Consider the following 23,823-nt stretch of genomic DNA (forward strand, 5'->3'; position numbering starts at 1 on the left):
TGCAAACTAAGGCAAAAGGCCGAAATGAATATAAAAGTTTGGGATATAAATAAAAATACAAAACATTATTTCAATGAGAAAAGCTGTGCTTTTATCATAATTTAGATTAGCAACAAAAAACTGAGGAACTTTGCTGTCCATTGAGTTTCACATTTAACTTGTTCTTGTCATCATCCTCTTTGCATCTTTTCCCTTAATCGAAAGTCAGTAGGAAGTTTGTTGTGGCCATCTGCTTCAGGTGCGAGTGCCAATAGCAACACTTTTCCGGAGATAACGCTAAACAAACAAGGAGGCATTCCTCTAGTTTTGATGTATTTTGAGAGGACTTTAAAAAAAATGTAAGCTGGTGTTCTTATTTTCCTATAAAAGCCGTGTTTATCAGACTGCGTGAATTGTGCATTCTGCCCTGCTGAGAAGTTGGTCATGGAGGTATGTAAACGGATGACAAATAGTAACTGTGGAAAGGTCAGAGAGACATAGGGAAGGACCATCTGGTCCAATCAGAGCTGAGAGAAACCCAACTGTGAAACTGGCTCTGAAACATAAAAAGACCATCTTGCTTTGTATCCCTGGTCAATCTATCGACCAAATTGCTATAATTTCCTTTTGTGTTGTATTTATATTCTTTGTTTTGTATTTAATTTGTATTTTTTTGTATTTTGTGTATGCTTACTGTGTGCCACATTTTTGCCTGTGAGCTGCTGGTAACTATAATTTCCTGAGGGAGTCTTCCCAAGGGATCAATAAAGTCAAGTCTAAGTCTAAGTCTAAGTCTAAGTCTAAATATGAAGATGCAAAATAACCCAATCTGATGAAAAAATATTAGATTGGACTATTGTATGTTACAAAATACATTATACACACTTTTATACTGACTGTAGTGGGTCCACTAGTTAACAGACATGTCTTGAAGTTTAACAACTTTGGTTTCAATTCATGGTTAGTAGAGTGATGATACTTTAGGTCATAACAGCAAAAGAGAGAAATGTCGCAGTCTGGTTTTCTGTAGCTGCACTCTGTCAGTTGTCCTCAGTTACAACATTGACAATCCAAATACTCCAAAAATATATTAACATGCAAACTACCTTACACTTACATCTAAAGTTAGTTCAAAATGCCACCATTCTAACTGGAATACAATTATTTTACATCAGACAACAGATTTCAAAATACTTATGCCGACATGTGTGAATGTCCAGCTTTTCTGTGTGACCTCCTTCAGCCTTACATTTCTTCAGTGCGCAAAGACCAGCTAATCAGGATGACAGAAAGCTAAAAGTAAATCTCCACTATTGCTTTTGAAAGCTCATCTTCTTTTAGTGGTTTTAATACAGAAATCACAGACACAACGTTCCAGTGTTCTAAGTGTATTTTTGTCTTTTTAAAGTTAATTTGTGCTCATTAATCCTTCCATCCATCTTCTATCTTTGCTTTCCTTGTATGGTCGAGGGCAGGAGGCGGGGTACACATTTAAACATGTATTTAAAACAAAATTTCAATGTGCATAACAGGGAAATCTAGAAAAATTTATCAAAATCTCATTCATTTTACTGTGAATTTACTTCAGTTCTACTTCATGACCTCCAAGCTGCAGCTGTTGGGGAAAAGAGCCATACAATTGAGTCTGAATTATTTTTAGTGCAAATAGTCACAAAATGCAAGGAGTCTAGGTAGTATTCTTGCAAAGCAAATATTGCATCAGCCTCTTACCACCTTGCTTCACAGCTGTTGTATAGTGTTTGTGCTGATATGCCAAATTTTAGCCACGATGTACTACAGCTAAACATCTCCACTCTGCTCTCATCCGTCAAAAGGACACTGCTGTAGATTTTTTTGCAGTTTATTCAAAAACATTTTATTTTTGTATTCTCTAAGGCTCTTTTTTCTCATGCTTGGTATGAGGAATTGCTGTAAAGTTAAAGACTTGAATCAACTCATTCCTGTTGCTATATGCTATATAAATAAACTTGAGAAAATGAGGATGAACAACTCACTTTGATGTAATTTAAAGCCACTCTTTTTGGGGATGAATGAAAGATTGACGCTAGATAGCTTAAGAGTAAACTTTAGACATTTCGATGGGAAAAAACCTCTCTAGTTTCCCAAGAGGCCCCCGCATAGTGTGCGGACCCACCCTGGTAATTTACGCCAATGTTTATATTTTCGCTTTCAGCTTCACTTTGATGATTTCAGAAGGAAGTTGAAGCAAAAATATATGGAAAAACTCCAGCTCTGAAGTCTTCAATCCGACCATACTGTGGACAAGTGGCTCATGTACTTAAAGAATGTATATGAATCTGTCAGCAACAGTGCTAAAACAGCGTGAACTCATCAGTGAACTGAAACCTGGCTGAACTGAATGCAGAACTGCTTCTTGTAAGGTCTGAACAAAGAGCACTATTTGTCACACGTGTTTTATGCTGCAGACTTGCAAATTGATTAAAAACTTCTGCTTTTCTAGAGGAACTCTCATGTAATGATGACCAGCTGCTGGACTGCATTTGATTAGCCTCATGCCGCTTCTTCCTCTTTACTTTCTGTGGAGGCGGTGAGGGTTCTACTTAGTTTTATGCCAACTGTTTATTTTGGCTTAGCGTTTATAAATAATAATAATGTGCATTATTTTATCATTGGAATCAGGTGTATTTTCCTCATGAAACAAACCAATACGTACCAGATTATCTTTTAAAATGTTATGTTAAATATAAAACCTTACAATGGAAAGAGTGAGAAACGTCTGGCTATGTCCAAACTGAATGTCAATAGTGAAAGTAAACTATTGTAAACTAAAAGCTCGACATACTGCAATAACATCATAAGACTTGTAAAACAACAAATGCAGGTTCTGTAACAAAGTTTTTATAAGGCTGTTTGAACATAGATTGGAGTTCGTTTCGGAGTGTAAACACTATTTCCTTTTAAATGTTGAGTTTGTGGTATTAGTTGGAGTCATTAGTCAACTTTCTGGTTACAAGAAGGAACAGGGTGGCAGTTTCTTCACAGTAGCTTTATTCCTCACTCATCAAATTCTCCCAGTGTTTTTATAACCGCAGTCATTTAAAATAAAATATGGGCTTGTGCATTTTGAGTTTTTTATTTTTGAAAAAGATACTGTTCTCATGTGGAGCTTTGTTCAGTAAAATTTGATTTATACTATAACAGTATAAATTACAATATAATTTATACTAAAATTACAAAAAATATATACTGAACATCATTTGCAGTGACCACTTAAGAAAATCTGAGAAAATATCACTTGCATAATCACGGTGTCTTTATTGCCGGGATCTTGACGTTTAGACAGCTTGAAATGTGGGGTAATTTTGGCAATGCTGGAATATACCAACTGTGGGAAACTGTAGGAACATACATCTATGACAAACTAAAGAGTGCTCTAAAAACTGTTAGAGGCAGCCTATTGCCATGAGCAGATGGAGGTGCATAAGTGGGCCATGCAGTGGGCACATTTATGTGTGCGTCTGTGTATGTTTGTATTCTAAGATCTACAAGCTATGCCACGCTGAGCTGAGCTGCGCTGTGCTGAGATGCAGACTTCTGTTTGAATTAGGTCAGGGTAGGACTGAAGAGCTGGTGTTGAAATAAGCAGGGCTAAATGGACAGTGCTGGAGTTGCAAAAGGGCACAAGTCTCTATTTTTTGAAAGTTGAAACTGAATAATAGAGGATAAAGTAGATAAATAAATCCACGTTTATAGAAAGCAATTCCTCCTTATTTACTTCTCATTTCTTTGGTTTTAAAATGCACGTCTCCGTTTATAGATGTGTCCATACAGGGAGCCAGAATAAAGTTAGTATAATAAGTCAGCGAGAGGAACAAAAATACAGTGCCGTGAGCCTCATTCATAGGGTTATGCTCTAATCAGAGGCTCAGAAAAACTACAAGGTGAGGCACAGAAACAAAGTGTCCTGTGTTTCCACTGACAAAAGAGTGTAAGCTGTCATCACTGATCTAGTCTGAAATAATCCGAAAAAATAAAACATATATATATATATAATTATTTTTTTAGTTCAAATTGAAAATGATTGTAGCAACTTCAGGGCAGTTTTTGCACAGAAAAATGGGAGGAACCAAAGGGAAAACAACTGAAATCATGAGGTGGAGCCATCACTGTGATATAATTGGGCGAACATGACAGTAAACGATGGGGTAAGAGGCAGAGTTAGAATGGAGAAAGAAAAAAAAAAGGAAGCCCAGAGAGACTGAGAGGGAGACGGATGAAAAATAGATGAAGCAGGGCAGCTCTCACACTGGGAGACTCATCTGCTCCATAGAGGTGGCTGTTTCTCCGTTGTCTGAACGACTCTCAGATATTTAAATTCGTTTGATGCCAACTCAAAAAACAAACACTGAATAATTAAGAAGTGATCAGAATAGAAACACTCATGAAATAGAGCCTGTTTGCATATATAGGTATCTTCACAGTGTCAACAACTCCAAGTAATTTCTGAGCGGAGTGTAAGTTAATGAAAAGAAGTTTTGTAAATACAGAGAACTGCAAAGAAAGTTATTTATGTGCCATAGGAGACAGTGTCACAACCAAGTTTTCATATAAAAATCCCACAATTCTTCAGGTTCAAGGAAGGAAGAAATGACTCAAATAAAGATCTGTTCACCAGAAAGTGATAAAATCCTGGAAATTAAATTCCTTCGTTTTATGGACGTTTCCAGACAATGGAACCCAAATATAAATACATTTTTAAATTATTTGATAGTCTTTATTCAAATCTATTCACAGTTACTAACACATAACTTGAAAGTATGAAAAGTGAACCTAAAACTTGTGGATTTATTTTTAATCAAGGATGGGGATTTCACAGTAACACAAGGATCAGCACAAGGCAAACGTCTTCAAACCTCTTGGACTTTCTTATATCAGAACCACAAACACTGATTCTGAATTGGATTTAGATAAAACCAAACCTGCCAAGAGGCTTGTTCCACATATTTGCTATGTGCCCTACATGACTTATTCCAGAGGGTTTCATTGTAACAACAACATGCAGTTCTTCACTAAAGGCCAGATTTGTAAATTACTAATAACTTTCCTTTGCTGACCTAAGCTGTGGATCTCTGCAACTCCTCCAAAAGTTGCAGAGATCCACAGATAAGCACATTATCTGTGCAATGTGCTTCTAACTTGCCCGTAAAAGCACATTCCTTCTTTGGCACGATTGGTAAAAATGTGAGCATTTTTGAAAGGCATAGATAGCATGTTTTAGAAAATAATTATGAAGGGGTTTTTTACTTTTCTGATAGCCAAACCTAAATACTGTCCTTGAAAAAACTGCAGCCAAGTTTATTTAACATAATCTTCCCAACAAAAACATGTTTCATTTTTATTATTTTAGTTATCTGCAGAGTCGATAGTCCCTAACATCCATAACTGTATCTGAAGTGACTTCCCACACTAACACTTACATACAGAAATAAGCTTAGGAGGAAATTTATGAAGTTCTCCCCTCATCAGAAAAGGTGGCAAATTAAGGCACATATAATGCAGCCAAAAGGTGCAAGTATGATTGAACAATTGGATTAAATTGTTACTATTTTAATAATCGCCTTGTTACCAACTCACAACAAAGGCTATATTTCATAAAACAAAGGGTCCTTCTTTCTAGGATTTGAATTAGAAGTGATATTTACTTCCCTTTACAACAGTTTATGCTCATCATAAATTATAAACCTTTTAGATTTCTGTCCCATTAGCCACTATATCTGATTTAAAAGATGATAAAAGAATACAATTGGCAGTGAAGATCACAAGCTTGTCAAACAAGCATTTGTGATCTGCTGTCCTTCTGCTGAACAGAAAATAATGGCTTCTCTTTGTTCATTCATAGAGGAAGGAAAGGAGATGGAGGCAGTGGAGGCAAAGGTCAACGACAGGAAAACACAGAGGGAACAGAAACAGACATCTGATGCAACCATTTAGCCAGAAAGAATACACAAATACACAAAAAGAAACAGGACAACAATTTCAGCCATGGTGTATTTTGTGTAATGAGTCACGGAAACACAAGCACTCCTCGTTCTGAATCAATAACAGCAGCGAAGGGCAGGGGCCAGTGGGTCAGCGTTTGACAGAGCCAGGCAGGCCGCTCCCATCAGCTCTAACGATTTTAGATGATTACTCCTCGCCTACTTTCACCCTCCTCTTCCTCTCATGGCTTCCCTTCTTTGCTCCTCTATCTCCTGCGTGTTTTGCCATATATTCTGGGCAGAAAATGCCAAGGATTTTTCCCTTCCCTGGTCGCAGCATGAGAACATGTGCTGCTATTTAAATGCCAGAAAAGTCAACATAGTTCATTAGCGCAGTTTGTCGTCAGAAGAGAAATCTCACAGCCTGCAGCCGAGTGTGGGAACGCTTTTGAAATGAAGCTATTTCTAGGCTCTGAGATAAAGAGATCAACATCTGACGAGAAGAAACTGCAACACAGCAGCGGGATAAATGGAAGTCAAATATTGTAACAGAGTATGACTGCTTGTGCTAAGAATATTTCTATTAAGCTTAAGGTTACTGCAGACAATGCAATATTAATAACTGTGTAAAGAATTACATGATGTTTGAATTTAAAATAAAAATAAACCAGATCAAAAACATTCACATTTAATATTGTAGAGGCATCCTTCATTTTTGTATTACAAAATAATTCATTTTACTTGGATTTTAGATCCCAGACCAACACAAATTAACAGTTAATAATAAAGTAGAAAGAAAAGGTGACATGGTTTTTAACATTGTTGCTAAAAATCTTAAACGTGTGTTGTACGTTTGTATTCATCATCCTTTACTCTGATGCACCTCAATTGAGTGCAGCAAATTGGTCTTTTTGAAGTCACATATTTAGCAGTATAGCCCACCTGTGTGTAATTAAATATTTAAAGTAAATGCAGCTGCTCTGAGAAGGCTTCAGAGGTTCGGTAGAGAACCTTACTGGAAAAAACAGCTTCATGAAGACCAGTGAAAACAGCACAGGTCAGGAATGAAATTGTGGAGAAATAGGATCAGGTTAAAAAAACAACAAAAAAAACAATAAATAAAGCTGTGATGCAGAAGGAGTTGACAGAAGCGCTATTAGTTGGGTATTTAAAAAAATCTAAGCTAAACTTGGGCAAAACTGAGCTTTTTGACCTGCATGTGCAAAACACGATGCGAATTCGAAAACTGACACAACAAAACTTGAACACATCATCCCCACTGTGAAAGATAGGAGTGGCAGCATCATGTTGTTGGGATGTTTTTCTTTGGAAGAGTGAGGGAAGTGGGTCAATCCAGGAAGAAACCCTGACAGAGGCTGCAAAAGGCTTTCCTTACAAAAAAGACCATGAATTTCACTTGGGTTCACACAATTTGTGTGCTACTAACAAATTTCCATTTATGAATGATGTGAGTCACATGAAAAAGCACATAAACACATGTGGATTCTGAATATGTCAATGTAGAAACTTATACAATTCCACGTGTGTATCATATGCGATACACATAATTCCCCACACGATAGACATATCTCAAAGAGAAAAATTAGTCTGAATTTAATAATGATTATGGTTAATTATGGTTATTAATGGACAACAACCATGAAGCTAACAACAGAATGGTTTAAATCAAAGCAAGTTTATGGATTAGAATGGTCCAGTCAGCATGCAGCTCTCAATAAAATTTGCTTCAGGACTTGGAGATTGACGTTCACACATGCTCTTTGTGTGCGTGAAAACAATTTTACACATCTTAGTAAGTAAACATTTCCGTCTCTAGATGTGCAAAACTGGTGGAAAGGTGATGAAAAACTAGTAGACATGACGTTTGCCATTTCAGTTATGCACCATGTTGTCTTAGTGTATCACTTAATGCGTATAATTCAGGGACTATGAACACTTTTGAAAGGTCCTGTCACTGAAGCATTACAAAGGTTTATTCAGTATATGCACAAGATGCAATGCCAAAGTCAACTTTTTTTTCTTATTCCCCAACTTCAATATTGCAACCAACCATCATTTTTACTGACTCTAACTCTGATGACAGTTTGGTCAAGGGCACGGTTCTGTGTCCTCATCCTTGCGTAGCGAACATCCTAATTTTAGACAGAACTCAAAGCGCTGCAGGATACGTCGGGATTCCTATTCCACAGCAAACACGGTGTGAATCTGGGACACAGAGCAGGTGACAACAAAGGCTACCTAGAATAGGTCTGGATTTCTGGCAGCAGGGACGCTGCTTTATGCTGTACATTATCCCTCAGACACAGGGATAATGGCTGAGGGTGATTAAAATAGTAACAGAAATTAAAATAAAGAAGGGAGGCAGATGAGGATCTGAGTTGATTGTAGTTAAAGTGCTGTTGCCCAGTGTTGTTTTGCTAATCCCCATCTGTTTTGATTACAGGACATGTGCTTTTTAGCTGGGGATTATCAGTACAAATAAACACATGCCACAGAGATTCATACACAGCATTTAGTATTTTTTAGCATTTATTATGTCACATGTAGATTGCTTGAAGCAATTGTGACAAAATTTGTATTTTTCATTTAGCTTTTTCTTCAAATATCTGATATTGTGAGAGATTTACTCCATTATTTTGTACTTGGCCTCTTTAAATCACAGATGAGTATTTGTGATTAGAGCCACAAAGCATACATAATGTGCTGTTAAGAACAAAGCACTTTATTTTGTATTTAATTAAATTTTATTCAAACATGGCAGGTAAAACAATGGACTTTTATCCTAAAAGTCCATTGTTTTGCAACATCACTAACGACCCCCTTATTGTGGAAATGTGAGAGACATGTCATCAAATTAAACAAATGTTTGAACGCTCGTTAGTTGCTCTCTCATGTAAGCGGGTTGATCTCATGCACAATGCACACATATGTACCCAGTGTTGGATTATTAATAGCAAATCAAAAACTTTGTTTCCATAGAGACTGCTTGAGTCCATTATGGAAAGTATCTCCTGTTGTTACCAAGACAACAATCCAGCAATGGCAAATGGATGTGGTGCACACAGCTGAGCGATGGCAGCGAGCAGGTGATCTCTCCACAGACGGGCTCAGTCCCGATCCAGGGGCAGGTGGGGAACTGGAACAATGACAGCGACAGTGTTGAAAGGATGGGAAGGCTTTTCATGTATGAGCACATTAACTGGGCTCAGATGGGATTGTTCATTTAGTTCTTGCAAAAGCGGCTTCATGGGACACGGATGGAAGAGACCTAATTGTAGCGTTATAAACAACAGCCAGGTTGCATTCATTTCTTCTTCAATAATCTAAATTTTAGCTATCACCACGCACCAAAGTCTAGCTCATAGCCTGACTAAAACGCTGATCCACATCTTTAGAAAACACAGTCCCCTTTTAAAGAGCTTCTTATGCCATTTGAGCTTCCTCAGACTTACTGATACTGAAAATGGATACCTTGGAGTTTTTTCTCTGCAAGAGTGAATTCCACATGAAAGATTGTCACCTTGTAGCACTTAAATCCATTTACAGAAAGTAGAAAAAAGGCATTTTATTTGAGTTTTGCGACAGGCCACACATCTCGTCAGCTTATGTCTGAAATGAAATTTTTCGTCCTAACATCTTGAAAATAAATCTTAAATGTGGTCAGCGAAATAAACATTCTTCTTGGGCTTGAGATTTTAATTTATAATTGAGTAAATTTTTGTGAAATAATAAGTACAGTGCTATGAAGAAGTAATTCTTTTTTACAATTTTTTTCAGTTTTGTCACACTAACAAGATCAACCAACAAGTTTAAATATCAGACAGAGAAAATCTAATAAGAACAAAATAAATATTTTAAAATTAAGATTTCACTCCTACAGTGAAAGCACCTTCACCAAAGTAAAAAAAAATATTTTCACTTTTCTAAATTATGAATTAGAACAACTGACTTTAATTTTACGCCCACACCTGATAAGTGTCAGACTCCAAGAATCAAGGATTCACCTGTATAAAACCTGACAACATTAAGCAGACTTAAAGGTAAAGGCAAACCACAGTGGCCGTGTAGCAAACAACTTAAGAAGCTTATTACACAATTTGCCACAATTTCCCTTCCTCTTCCCATGCACAAGATTAAGATTAAGGTAGGTCAGAAAAATTTCATAACACTAAACATGTGCCTGTTTTAACTTGGAGGGACCTGCTTCTCACGTGACTTAATCCTGGACAAACAGGGATGTGGGCGTGTTGAAAAGGTGCGACACCTTAGGGAAACATCTACTGTTAATATTACAATATAAACAGAGGTTAACACAGCAAACAGAATTAGCGGTTCCTTTTAGCCTCAAGTTTTTGGGTTTAAATAAACCCAACAAAAATGTATAAATGAAACATATTTATGACAAAACTTCTAAATATATAACATTAATGACAAAAGTTTGCTTTCAGAGTTCTAATGTTGTGTTATACCGTTTTATGGTCACTTCAAGGAGGCTGTAAGAATGAGTAAAAGGTTTCACATGACACATTGTCAACAAAATTCAATATCTGAAGCTCCACCAAGGAACACAGAGTTAGAAGGCTATTTAATTACAAACGGTTTTTTTCTGTATTACATAAGATATTTACTGACTACTAACAGAATTTCAAGGTAATTCTTCTAAATTACCCAGAAAAACTTTGTGCTCCAAAAAAGGTCACTCTGTTTGTAATAGCGCAAAGTGACACAATCTAGAGATATCCTAAAATTCAATGTAATTTGATGAATGTGCAATATGCAATCTATGATTTTATCAAGTTGAAATGACTGCATTGAAAAATTAGATTTTAAATGAGGACGTGTGTGTAAAACAAAACGATGTCTATGGCTATTTTTGTGTGTTTGTTGCTGAAATTACTAACAGACACAGACGTAAAAATAACTCAGCACCGCTCAGTTTAGAGTTGTTCAACAAAGTATACGAGTTTCTCACAGTATGAAAACCATGACTAAAAATGGTAAAGTTTTCTGGTGACATAGTACTTACAAAAATAACTTTTTACAAAGACTTGGTAAAGCAGATTTTTTAATTGTTAACACAGTAATCAACACCGATTCATACGTCTGCTGAATTTATGCAATTTCTTGATTATTACAATTATAATGTTGTCTAGAACATGTCTTTATTGTTATTTTAGGGGGAAAAAATGGTAAATGGTATGTATTTGTATAGCACCTTATCTAGTCCAAAAGACATTCATTCATTCAAGCACACAGCCACACACTGATGGTGTATGGCAACTAATTGTAGCCATAGTTGCCCTGCAGTAGACTGAGGCAGCCGTACAAGTAGCATCACCTGACCATCAGCAGCAGTGCAAGGAGAGGATTGAAGCAGCAATATATGATTTACAGGATGAACTCCTACATTCTGAGCCTCTGTCGTCTTAGTATTTTCAAACACCTGTGAAAATACTAAGTTGACTTTCAAGTAAAAGTAGATGGATCTTTGTGGTTCTTTTTATAATTAATATGAAATAAATTTTAAAAAGAAACATGGATTACAAAAGGCAAATACTATGGATGACATTTAACTTTAGCCCTAACAACATTTGCTGACATTCTTGAACCACACAAAACAATTCAGAAGGAAGGTGGATTTGTCTTTCTTGTAAGTGAGCCAAACATTTAGTAGCCCTCTTTCAGCCAGCTGACCAGCAGTGTGAAGCAACAAGTGTGAGAAGTAAAACACTGCATAAGGCAATACTGATCACAACCAGAGAAATTGTCAGTCAGTTCAGCACTGTGTCTTCTTATTATAATCCAGCCAGTGCACAGTCGTAATCACTGATCGAGTTGGAAAACACTGCATTCAAAGGAAGTAATAATTTACTTGTCAAACAAAGTAAGGTAAAATAATTTTTAAAATCTTTTTCTTAATTATTTGCATTGTTTGTGAAACTGGAGCTGACATTGATCTGCAACTGCAGATTAAACCCAAATAAACGCCCAAAAGTTCATGAGCTGACATCTACACAAGCAGCATTGAAGCATTTAAACACTATTTCACTGGAAGTAAAATACATTTTAAACATGTTGAACATGCAAAAATAAAAAGGTTTATTTGCTGGTGGCAAAAACACTTACGTTCCCAGAATGTCTTTGAAATCATACTTCTCCTTGACATCAGAGGTCTTCTTTTTCCAGGCATGTCCGTCCTCACCCAGTGGCATCTTCTTGTGGTGGCAGTCAGAAACAATACTAGTAAGGAAGAAAATAGGATAAAATAAAATCTTCATCACATACAAAATACAGTGATTCTGTTTGAAAAATCATAGGATGTCACTGGAAGCAAAAGATGTTATCTGTTTGCTTTGGTTGCTTCATTTATGATTGAAATTAAGCATTTCAATCATGGGTTATTGTTTTATATCCTCTGTGGCATTAAGAGAAAATCTATGCTTATATTAAGGTTAAATAAAACACAGGCAATTAATTCTTTTTACAAATTAAAAGACTTATGAAGGCAATTAGCTAGATTTCATTTCAGTGTGTCAAAGAACGGGGCTCAATATACCATTAATATTTTATTTTGAAAATTACTTACTTGTAAAGTTTGTAAATTACTTGTACAAGTATTCATAACTTTTAACTGCCAATTAAGTGTATTAAAGATTGTGTCTGTAAATATACAAAACAAAAGTGAAAAAGTGCTCTTGGGTATCACTGGTTTTGCAAGACACTTAACGTAATATTTGCTGAGGTATACATCATGTGTAATACTCAGATTGTGGGCCAAGGATCAACACAAACACCCCATCAATGTCACAATTTCTTATCAGTTCCTCCTTCCAAAGAAATTCACAATCAGATGTCCTTGCCAGTCTTTCAGGGTGCTGCAAGGGAACTTGCTGTCACAGTTTTCGTCATACAAGCCCGGAAAGTGTCTATAACGAAAGACCTCGAGTTACTAAAATAGCCCCCGTGCATCTCAGCACGCCTCACTCCTCCTCTGCTCCTGCTGCCCGCCTGGCAACTTTACACTCTGTGTATATGAGATGATGTAATGCATTGTTTGAAATTGTATGAAAGCTTTTTAGCTTAATACTTTATAAAACAGTCTGATTGGATACTGAAAATTACTATTGTTTCGTGACATGAGTGTTGGGGACAGAGGTCTCTAACAGAAATGTCAAGCATTCCCATATTTTTCTCCAAAAACATTGTGTCCAATGAAACAGCAGTCATGCACTGTCTTTTTACACAGTGCATGTAAATATCTGGTTTAAGCTGTATACTTTAGTCGTTTCCCATTCATCTGCAATCTATTTACAAAGGCAGGACCAAAGGGAAATGTCACGGAGTTAGACTTGACAACATGGCATGCAAAGTGATGAACTTAAGGGAAGCAACAAAGAGGAAGTCTCATTGAATGTCTGTAAAACATTTGCTCGTAAATCTCCTTTTGCAACCTCTGCTTCCTGCATCTAACACCAGCTCTACAGTTAACAAAAAATAAAGAGTAGGGTGTAATTCTATGCCTAAGTGCACATGTCAACTTGACACCAGTTGGTTGTTGTGGGATGAGGATCCATTACAGTGCATGATTTTTATGTATGTGTTTTGTCTGAAAACTGATCAGGGGGAAGTCCAAAATTTTATTTCTTTATTTAGAAAAATCTGAGTGATGTCAAGAAAGAACCAGTAATACAACTTTGTGTAGGAGGAACAAAATGATTCAAAAGTTCTAAGACATTAATAAAAATGGATGGTTTATCCTAATCCAAACTGAGAATGGCAAAAGAATAACTTTTTGTTATTGAGTTTACTCCATTTCTAAGAAACCATTATCTCGAGTAGCGTGCTGTTGGATCTTTGGGTGAATGAAAAAGAGACGCTTGGGATGCACTCTGGAATGAAGATAACATCATTTGGAATTCCTTAGAAAATTATTTCCAGCTCCCTTACATAAAAATAAAGCAAGGTCCTATAATTGCCCTTATGGACACAATTATTATGGGATAACAATATTAATTGATTTCTAAAACTACTGGGAGGAATGTGTTTGGATTTTCATGTCATTGTCAAGAAACCCAGATGTTTTTGCAGATTTGATTGATCAAAACTAAATCTGAGACATCACTTTGATTCACTGCAGGGAAGATGCTTGTATTAACCAACGGAAAGACTGCATAGAGATCTTAAAAATAAATAAATCATTTCACATTTCTCATTTTATCTTCTTTATCTGCTCATCAACATTTCAGAAAGACATAGAAACCCATTCCAGCGAGGAAGAAGTCAATAAAATAAGAAAGAACTGCACAAACTGAAGCCAGAGAAACAATAAAAGCGCCTCTTACATCCACCTTGTTTGTAGCATCTCACCTTGCTCATGTGGAGATATAGATGATAATTCATGCACTGAGAAAACGTGATACTGAAAGGTATTGTGAAATCTGAATGCATCAACTTTTTAGGTTTTGATGTGCATTCAGGTTCTGCAGGTTGCTATGCCGAGCGAATGCCAGTATGCATCTAAAACTCCATTCATACTTTTGGCTTAAGCGGCTGCAGGTTGCAGTCCCCACGAGACAACAGTCAGTGCGATCTAAAAGTATTCACTTCTCTTGAACTTCTGCCCGTTTGGTTTGTTACAAGTTAATGTCAGTGTACTTTGCCAGGTTTTTATGTGATAGACAAGTACAAAGTAGTGCATAAGAAATGTAGATACTTAATTTTTACATTTTGTTTTATTTTTCATTTTAATTCAAAGTGTGGCATGAATGTGGTCTCATCTTCTTCAACATATTTGCTATGTAGGCTATGTTGCTAGTGACATACCGTTAGTGTACTTAAATGTAATAGTGCCCTTTCTTCTTGCCACTGTTCCAAAAAGCCAGATTTTTCCCAGCGATTAGTTTCTAGGAAACTACTTTGATTAATGCTATTCCTGCCCAAGCATGTCAATGTTTGTTGAACAACTAAAGTCCTGATAAGTTTCTCATTATGCTATGTTCTTTCCATGTTCAGAGGACAGGTTGAGTTGTTCTCTGAGACATGCCTGCACTAAGATATTATTTAACAAACTAATCCTGTTTTAAACCTTTCCGCTCTTTTCTCCATGACCTCTGTGGTGCATTGGTCTTTATGAGAAATATTTTCTTAAAAATATTTGGCACAATCACTGAAATGAAGCACCAAAAAGGTGAACTACTAATGAGGCAACTTAGTAAGACAATTGGTTGCACTGAAATCCATTGCAACCAAGAGGGTCTGAACACAAATGTCACATTTATCACTTTTTGAAATGGTTCAAGAGGTATGAATACTTTAGCAAGGCACTCTAAACGGTTTCAAGCCACTGGAGTTTTCAGAACATAGTCAGATATGAGCAAGTGGGTCTGTTTGTCAAACAGACAAATGCTATAAACGGCAGAATAAGGCTGAAGTTTCACATTGATAGGGGCAAAAAAAGGGGCAAAGCTTAAACATCAGGGGATCGTGGAGGAAAAACACATGCAGGCATTGGATGAGCATGTAGGAGGACCAAAAGAGGCTCCGCGGGTTCCACTGATGACGTGTTTTTGACCAGTAGGTGAAAACAGGGTGCTCAAACCCCAGGGAGTAAGAGGACTGAAGAAGCCCGATGCTAGGAGATGCACAACATAATAACCACATTCCTTGAGCAGAACGTCACATGCAGCATTCATCCTTTTTTTTTTCCCCACAGAGAGAGTCGCTGTACTCACTGGTTTCCCATTCCTGTGATATGCAGCGGACAGAAGAAACACACACATGTACACGTGACGATTGATTTTGACAAACTGACATGGAGTAACATTTATTAGTGTAAAGGTTACTGCAATTCTTTTAGATACACAACAAACCGTTTCAAACCTTTTAAGCAAATGCACACACACACAAGAATCAAACATAAAAACAGTCTAACATGACCAATAAAGACACATATTTAAAATTTGCATTTCTGCACATGTCTGGACAAATCCACTCATTTTCCCAAAACTGCTTTACTTCTCTTTAGAGTTCAGATGCAGTAATAGTAATCACATTTTTAGAAAAAGGTGTTTCTCTTTTCTCTTTTGACTCAACTGCAGTTTTATTATGTCATATCTGCAAAGATCATCTCTGGCAGGGTCCAAACCATAGGGAATTCTCATCCAACTTTGCATGTCAAGGGACAATATTCCTGCAGAGCCAAATCCACTATAGCAGGAAAATACTTTTAAAAAATGTTTAGATTTCACTCTTTGTTTTGCCAGGGCTCCACACTGAAACATTTTATCCCCAACCATTTAAACAAACAGTATTTAGTTTAAGAGTTCATTTATTTGCATGGAGTGATTTTCTACATGTTGAAATGTGTGGAACAAGTGGTGAAGACTTTTTTCTAGCACCTGTCAAACATTTCGATGACCCCTCCCAAATGCCCATATCTGTTCTGAGTAACTGCCTGACTGGAAATCAGCACTTACGTGGTAATTAAGTGCTGAATATAAGAGGGCTGAATAAACAAATATTTTTTTTCTTAGCTATTATGACACAATTGTGGACATTCATCCTTACAGTATATGAGAATAAAAACAAGGAGGTGTTTCCTATTTGGGATTCTCCCCAAATTGGAAACCAACAGTTGTTGTTCTCAACACTTTTCTGATTACATTTGCTGAACTATGGCCTAATCCTAAAAATAATCATAACTTTAACAGCACCATGACATCGATTATTTTCTATAATTTGTCATTTGAACACAGGCAACATTTATCAGGTGCTCTGTTAAATATTTATCGTCATGGGTGCAGCTATGCATCACAGGAGATGCATCCTTTGTGTATGCACCAACCAGAAGGAGAGGACCACAGAGTGATGGTACTTTCAGTGGCATAAAGAACCGGATAGAGGTCGTAGTTGGCATCCTAATTAGCAACCTCATTCCATTTTGTGGTGCTAATGGAACAAAAACACTGCTTTGCCATCCACCATTAAACCAGACAAAAGCTTGTGCTCTATGACATTGTTTACACTTGCCTTTGTTCAAAATAAATCTTTTATTTGTAGATTGAAGTGTGCTATGCTTGTCTGTTTATTCATAATAAGTGTTGTTTTTAATGGTGACACACCAGCAAGTTTGCCAGCGATGTAAATTGCCATATTTTACACTGATTCTGACTAATAATCAAAAAGTCAAATTCTGACATTCTCAATTTTTCTTATCCTCTTCATAAGCTGAAAACATAAATTCTCTCATCCTTTAAATGCATAAAAAATTGCATTCTCTTTGCTGTACTTTGTTTATTCAGAAATCAGATGATGGTTAGCGGTGTATGCCTTGATAGATCAAGAATATTCGTACATATACACTTCATTTTATGTTGACCCATTACCACCACTATCCACCACTTTCTAGTATCAATGCTTGTTACTTTAATTTGTTGCATTAGGAAAACAAAACTCTGCAAAAAGGGAAAAAAAAATCAGTCAGTCAGTAAAGGGTTTTCCAGAAAACTCTAGTAATTAGGCCACAGATAAAAGCCTTTGTGATCAATGAATTGCCAATTAGTTTAATTAGTTTGTCAATATTTTTTTACATACATTGCAGTGAAAGAGATTTGACATATTTAGATAAAGTTTTTTGCCTTTCCATCACACTTAAATGTGTGATGGAGTGTATGTAAGGAGGGCAGATAAATAAACAGCTGATAAATGTTGCGTGAGGGGGAGAGAGAGAGAAAGGTGTCAGAACAAACACGACAAGCCAATAAATTTTATTATCAGAACCAATAAATTTTATTATCAGACAGAAATAAACCCGAATTACTTTAAAATATAAATAATTACTTATTTATTAAAGGGAAATGTCTATCCAAATCTATTTTACGTGGAAAAGTTAATCACACCTCCTCTCTAATTATAAAATGACTGCACACATCTTTTGAATTCTGTGTTTACCTGACCTAATTTTGGCAGACCATGGAAAGTATTTGACAACATGAAGTAGGCCAAAGGGAGTGCTAAAGAAATTGAAAAACAAATTCATTGATCAATAAGTCTGTACAGGGTTACAAAACTATTAAGTCTTTGAAACATTGGAACAATGATGAACCTTCCCAACAATGACTGGTTTATGAAAATTACCCCAGGTAATTGTGGACTCTTCCACAATATAGGAGAGTAACTAAGAAAGACATCTAAAGCATAACAGGCCTGACATTCTTCAGCTGAGGTCAATGTTTGTGACTGAATGATCAGAAAGACCCTTGAGGGGCAGAAGGGGAAGGGCTCCAAGGAAAAAAGACCAAAAAGAGCATTGGGCTTGTTTCTCATTTGCCTTAAGGTTATTCTAAACTTTTGGTAAACTATTCATTGAACTCATGAGACAAGGGTGGACATTTGTAGAAGAGGTGTGTTTCACTATGCCTGGTGCCTACCTAAAACACCATTTCACAAAATGCACGATACTGGCACCTGAACATTGTTGTAACTAGTACTGTGGCGTTCTGGACTGCTTTGTTGCTTCAGGCCCTGGATGGCTCACTGTGGTTGATGAAGTCATGCATCAACCACAGGCTCTCTAACAGAAAATACTTATAGAAAATGTCAAACAATCAGTTTGTGATAATGATGTGAAACAGCAATTGCACCTCTCAAAATAGTTCCAAACAAAGCAAAAAATAGAGGGGTTTTGGGTGGCTTAGTCAAAGTCTGGACTTCAGTCCAAAGGATACATACCCAAGAGTTATTGGTTTATAGGCCAATTGCAATTGCATAGTCAGGTTGACTCAGATAGCATTATTCTCTTGCTGAATAAAATATTATCGAACACTACTTTTGGATTTATTTAGGTTATTATTATCTGACATAAAATTAGTGTGAAGTTTGAAAAAAAGCAAAAACATAAGATATTTGTGAGTGAAGGGGTGCTTTTCACAGCATTATTTATGTAAACAGACTGAATAAGACATAAAAAGAATTATTTTACTGGCAGAATTCAGCTTGACCGATATGAGCAGTCTGACACCAGAAGGTATGCCTTTCCTACTTCAGCCCCTTGATTTTTGGATCAGATTTCACTTCGCATCACCACAAATATCTCATATTTCTGAGGAAATGGTAGACAAGCACAGATATGAGCAGGCCAAAGCATGCAAAAAGCCTGATTCAGACAGAGTCAACAAGACAGAGAGCTCCATTCACATATTTCACACAACAATAACACTAAAAATGATTCATCAGGTCAAACTGCTGAAGTCAGAACCTCAAGGCCTCTACAGCAGTGGGCGATCGCTTTCCCCCGATGTGCCAAGTGCAACATGTTTTTTTTTTTTTTTTCCCAGCACAAACACAGAAAAAGCAGTCTGTGTGATTCACAGTTCATTAACTCAAGTCTCTGCCATCATCACTTGTTGTTTGATTCACAAAACAGATTTCAAGGGCTTGGCACAGTGCCTCAGCAGGACTGCATATCAATCAGCCCTCTGCACCCACTCCCTGATGATGGGGGTCGATTGGTCAGCCTGTGTTAATGACGCACAACAAATCTCTTAATGTGAACCTATTAATTGATCAGCACGCTTCACATGTGAGAGGAAGACATCAAACTGACAGAACTGAAGCTAAAAAAGAGGAGAATTTCACATCATGACAACTTAAATGCAGCTCTGATTGTGTATTTTGTGGATTAATTTCACCACCAGGAGGTCCTCAAGACCTTGAAGTATTTGTCAGTAGTCACACCAAAGAGTTTAAATCCGTCTTAAGCCACATTAATTCCGGTAGTACTCACTTCTGTAGTAGTGACTCGTGTGAAGGGGGAAAAGAAAGCTCTCACCTCAATGCCTAAATGCCTCAAAGCCTCAATGCTGGCCGAATTTCACGTCAACATAGAGATTCTCTTTAAAATGTGAATGAGAGCGCGAAACAGAATGACTCCACTGTACTTATGGCCAGCGGGTTCTTACAAATTGAGTTAATTGTGAAGCGCTTATCAACAGACTTTTAGTGATGAAGTATGCATAAGTATGTAAGGGGGGCGGATAAATAAACAGCTGATAAATGTTGCGTGAGGTGTGGAGGGGGGGGAGAGAGAGAAAGGTGTCAGAACAAACACGACAAGCCACGCCTTGCTGGGTCTCTCGGAGAGTCACAGATAAAGTTACTGAGCCGACGGTTCAACGTGAGTCCTCCTTACCTGTGAATGTGCGGGTCAATGAGGTCCAGTCACCGCGTCTGTCTCCGCTGCTGCTCAGAGGGCTGGCTCTCTGTCTCACTGAGGCTGGACTGAGAGGCAGCCTCAGCCGCCTCACCCGCAGCAGTGCTCCTGACGTCACCTGAGGGGTCGGACACCCAGCGAACCAATCAGCGCCCGAGATGCGGCGCTCAGGTAAAACGGTTCACTGGACTTGCTGTCATAGGCGTGGAGGAGGTTTGGCGGGGGACTGGAACAAGCGACGCCTGCTGCTAAACAGTCTGTATAGATGTGCGTGGCGCTGCTGATGCAACTGAATGAGCCCGTCTGCTCCACCTCACACAACTGAACACACAGCCACTTCTCAAATGATACTTTAAATATAATGCTAATGGAGCGGGGGACAGACAATTCAAACATCACATAAGTTTAACACAGAAATATTTGTCCAGGGAAAATTAATATTTATTATACTGTAGGGTGAGGTTTCTCTAATCTTCCTCTTGACAGCATCCCACAGATTGATGCTTAGTGTTGCTGGCCACTATTTTTACAGTGATACAATGGACATTAATCCGGGTATCCCACATGTAGTGTGGGTGGGTGATTAGTCCACCTGGAAAATGAAATCAGCATTTCCACACAAGCTTGTCAAGAGAGGGAAGAAGAAAATGATCTAAACTTATCTGGAAGATGGATGTTCTTCTGGCTTAATAAAACACATTGGACAACACTGGCAGAGCTCCCCAAACACTGTGGAAATGCCACAGTGGACTTTAAGCCGCCTCATTTATCTGTTTCTAAACTCTGGAACCTTGGTTTCTAAAATAAATGAAGAACTAATGAAAATCTGAAAATAGAACTTTGGATCACCAAACTAAGTCTAATCATTTCCCTGAGTCAAATAGTCTTGATATTGTCTAAAGTTCAGGAGATACGTAACACAAGGAGTATGTCAATTGTAGGCCATGTCCTGGATATGTCTGTGTGTGGAGGCTCATAAAGCACCGACTCCAACTGCAGCCCAAACCTTGTTGATCTCCCCAAGCTCATGTGTGGCTTTTGCTTCATCATCCTCCCAAGCCTGTGCTAATCCCTGCAGTCTGGTCAACTTTTTCCAGCACTATTTTCTCTCAACTCAACTTTTTTCATTGCACGCCTACAGTGCTTTGTGAACAGCCGATGGCTTTTGCGTTTACCTTTTTGTGGTGTACCTCATAGGACAGTGGTGTCAAACTCATTTTCATTTTTAGCTACATCAAGATTGATTCTCATAATTCTCCTTGATGGGTCACTTGTGGCAGACAGTGCTGATAAAACTAACCATTAACAAACTGTTTAAATATTAAGAAATATTTGTCTTTGCATTCATTGAGTACTTCTTCAAGCTAAACATTATTAAACATATTTTCACATTTAGAAAATATATATATTTCTGCGCACAAATGTTATCATCAAGCTATGGTGGACCACATTTGGCCTGCAAACCTTGAGTTTGATTCGTGCAGCAAGAAACCACAGTGGAAACAATTCAAATCAGCAGTCTACTCTGTGGTTGGGTATGGCCACAACACCATATTTTTGTTTTAAAAGTCCTTCATAGTCTTAATGAATAAGAAGACTTTCTGAGAAGTCAACTATTTGGTTTTCCGCAGCTGTGAGGTGTAATCGTTATTGACTTAAATAAATATATCGCTGTGGGTGTCACTAATATGCAAATTGAGAGTTTCCATATTTAAATCAAATTACTGAAATACAATGGCCTTTCAAGATATTGCAATTTATGTGTAAGGATCTGTATGGGGCCACATGAATTCGAAATGTTTAAAGTGGAAACTTCAGATGGGTTACAAATGGGTTCTAAAAGAGTTGGTGCATTTGAAGTGTTTGAGATCTAGCTAAGAACTGCGTAGTTTTGGCAAAACAAGAACAACTTGTTTTGCCAATATGGATTCTGTTTAGTCAACATAAATTAATTGCATCCAGAAGCACATTATGAGGGCAGGCCCATGCAGCACCCATCCAGCTGGAACAAAATGAATATGCATGTTGGCTGGGTTGGTCTTGAATGACAAAAACAAGATGTGCCCCTTTAAGGGCTCTTATATTATCCTTTATTGTTGTTTTTTATAGATTTTTATGAAGTTCTCAAAACATTTTCCTTGATATTTTCTCTTTGAGGTTCATGTCATGACTGTTTTAGTTTTTTAATGTACATATAGATAGCAATGTACATTAGTCAGTTTGTGATTGATTTGGTTTTGTTTGTGTTTTTTGAGTGTGGTTAGGCATGTCAAGTCAGTTCAGTGCAAAGTGCATGCTTATCACATTTAAATAACATTTTTCAGCTACCATGCATGCACTAATGAGCATGGCAAGAAAATAAATCTTGAGATTTAGAGATGAAAATATTAACCAATAACAGCAGCTTCATTGTACCTAATGTAGGTGCAATTTAAAAGAAAACGGTCAAGTATCCACATGCTAATGATATCCAGTAACCAGCTGTGTTTGATGTTGAAAGAGGGGCTTAAGAACCAATACAGCAGCAAGCCAGATGATTTTTAAAATTGCATCTCATTCATGTGTGGAACCTTATTCATTATTGGCCAAAATGTCGTTCGGAAAGCTGACATCTCCAAAACTGCTTCACGAACAGGTGTGTGCTCTTCCTCTAACATGTATTCAATAATTAAGCCTTTAAAAAGTGTGGAGTTGGTTTCAAGTGTGGCATTAGCATTTGAAAGCTGCTGTCAATGACGCTCTCAAGCAAGTAATACAGGATATGCTAAGAGGGCAGATCTTTCAGGGACTGCAAGGGGATCAGAAGATAGCAGTTTGGTTAGTTGTAGCAGATGAGCATGCATTGCAGGCGAGCACAGAGGGTAGGAAACATTTTTACAGATGTAGACCTCAGTGTTGAAACATTTATTGCATGCAAAGTCCACAAGCTTCAATAAATATGAAAATAAGGCATGCAATGTAATTTATTAAATGCCTCTACTCTAATATTTTGCGTCATTTTAAAATTAGTGCAATTTCATAGCTACTGGTTCACCTTGGTTACATTTTTCCAACAGAAAACAGTTCACCTAGAAACTCCTTTTTACTTGTAGTTTAGTTTTGGTTTCAGCCTCAGACAACCTTGTGTGAAGCTTGCTGCTGCCACCTCCAGGCTGCTACGTAGACATGGTGTCCAACATCTGCTGTCCTTTTTTCCAGATGGAGTCTCATCAGACTTGACATATTTTCAATATTGGTGGATGTATTTGTTGCCAAACAAACTATAATGTTTATGTTCCAAATAACGATCAGATAAATGACAGGACCTTCATAATCAGGTATTTTTTTACATCAAACACAGGACAATCCTGGACTGAAAGCTTTTGGAAGCTGCAAAAGAAATGATATTTGGGTGGAGGCTCATTTTTCAGCCAGACAACAACGCTCAACAAGCAGCCAGAGCTACTATAGAATGGTTTATCTCTTTCTGTTTATATGTTAGAATGTCCCAAAGTCCAGATTCAAAACACTCTCCATCCTCATTGTTTGAACCTGGATGTATTGCAATGATTCTTCGCTTTTGTGTTCGACAAGAATTGTAATCATGTTGGTCCATCACTTAACATTCTCTATAACAGCCATTAAGATTTGTGGTTGTGATATTAGGGCTAGGGT

The 23,823-nt window shown here is 37.3% G+C and overlaps 1 protein-coding gene across 2 annotated transcripts in view; it reads right to left on the reverse strand.

The window, feature by feature from the left end:
* The window catches only part of camk1b (calcium/calmodulin-dependent protein kinase Ib), a 37,572-nt gene extending 17,325 nt beyond the window's left edge, over positions 1-20,247 (reverse strand). The window contains exons 1-3 of one of the 2 annotated variants that reach the window (XM_055027022.1): positions 20,149-20,247; positions 15,692-15,704; positions 12,087-12,200 (exon numbers count right to left, since the gene is read on the reverse strand). In XM_055027022.1, the coding sequence (XP_054882997.1) occupies positions 12,087-12,200; positions 15,692-15,702 (125 nt within the window). In that variant the 5' untranslated portion in view covers positions 15,703-15,704; positions 20,149-20,247. The remainder of the gene's footprint in view (positions 1-12,086; positions 12,201-15,691; positions 15,705-20,148) is intronic. The other variant, XM_055027023.1, reaches the window with a different exon arrangement.
* Positions 20,248-23,823: the final 3,576 nt, after the last annotated feature.

Source organism: Poeciliopsis prolifica, unplaced genomic scaffold (assembly GCF_027474105.1).
Source record: "Poeciliopsis prolifica strain line A6 unplaced genomic scaffold, Auburn_PproV2 SCAFFOLD003, whole genome shotgun sequence".
In the NCBI taxonomy this organism is placed as follows: domain Eukaryota; kingdom Metazoa; phylum Chordata; class Actinopteri; order Cyprinodontiformes; family Poeciliidae; genus Poeciliopsis; species Poeciliopsis prolifica.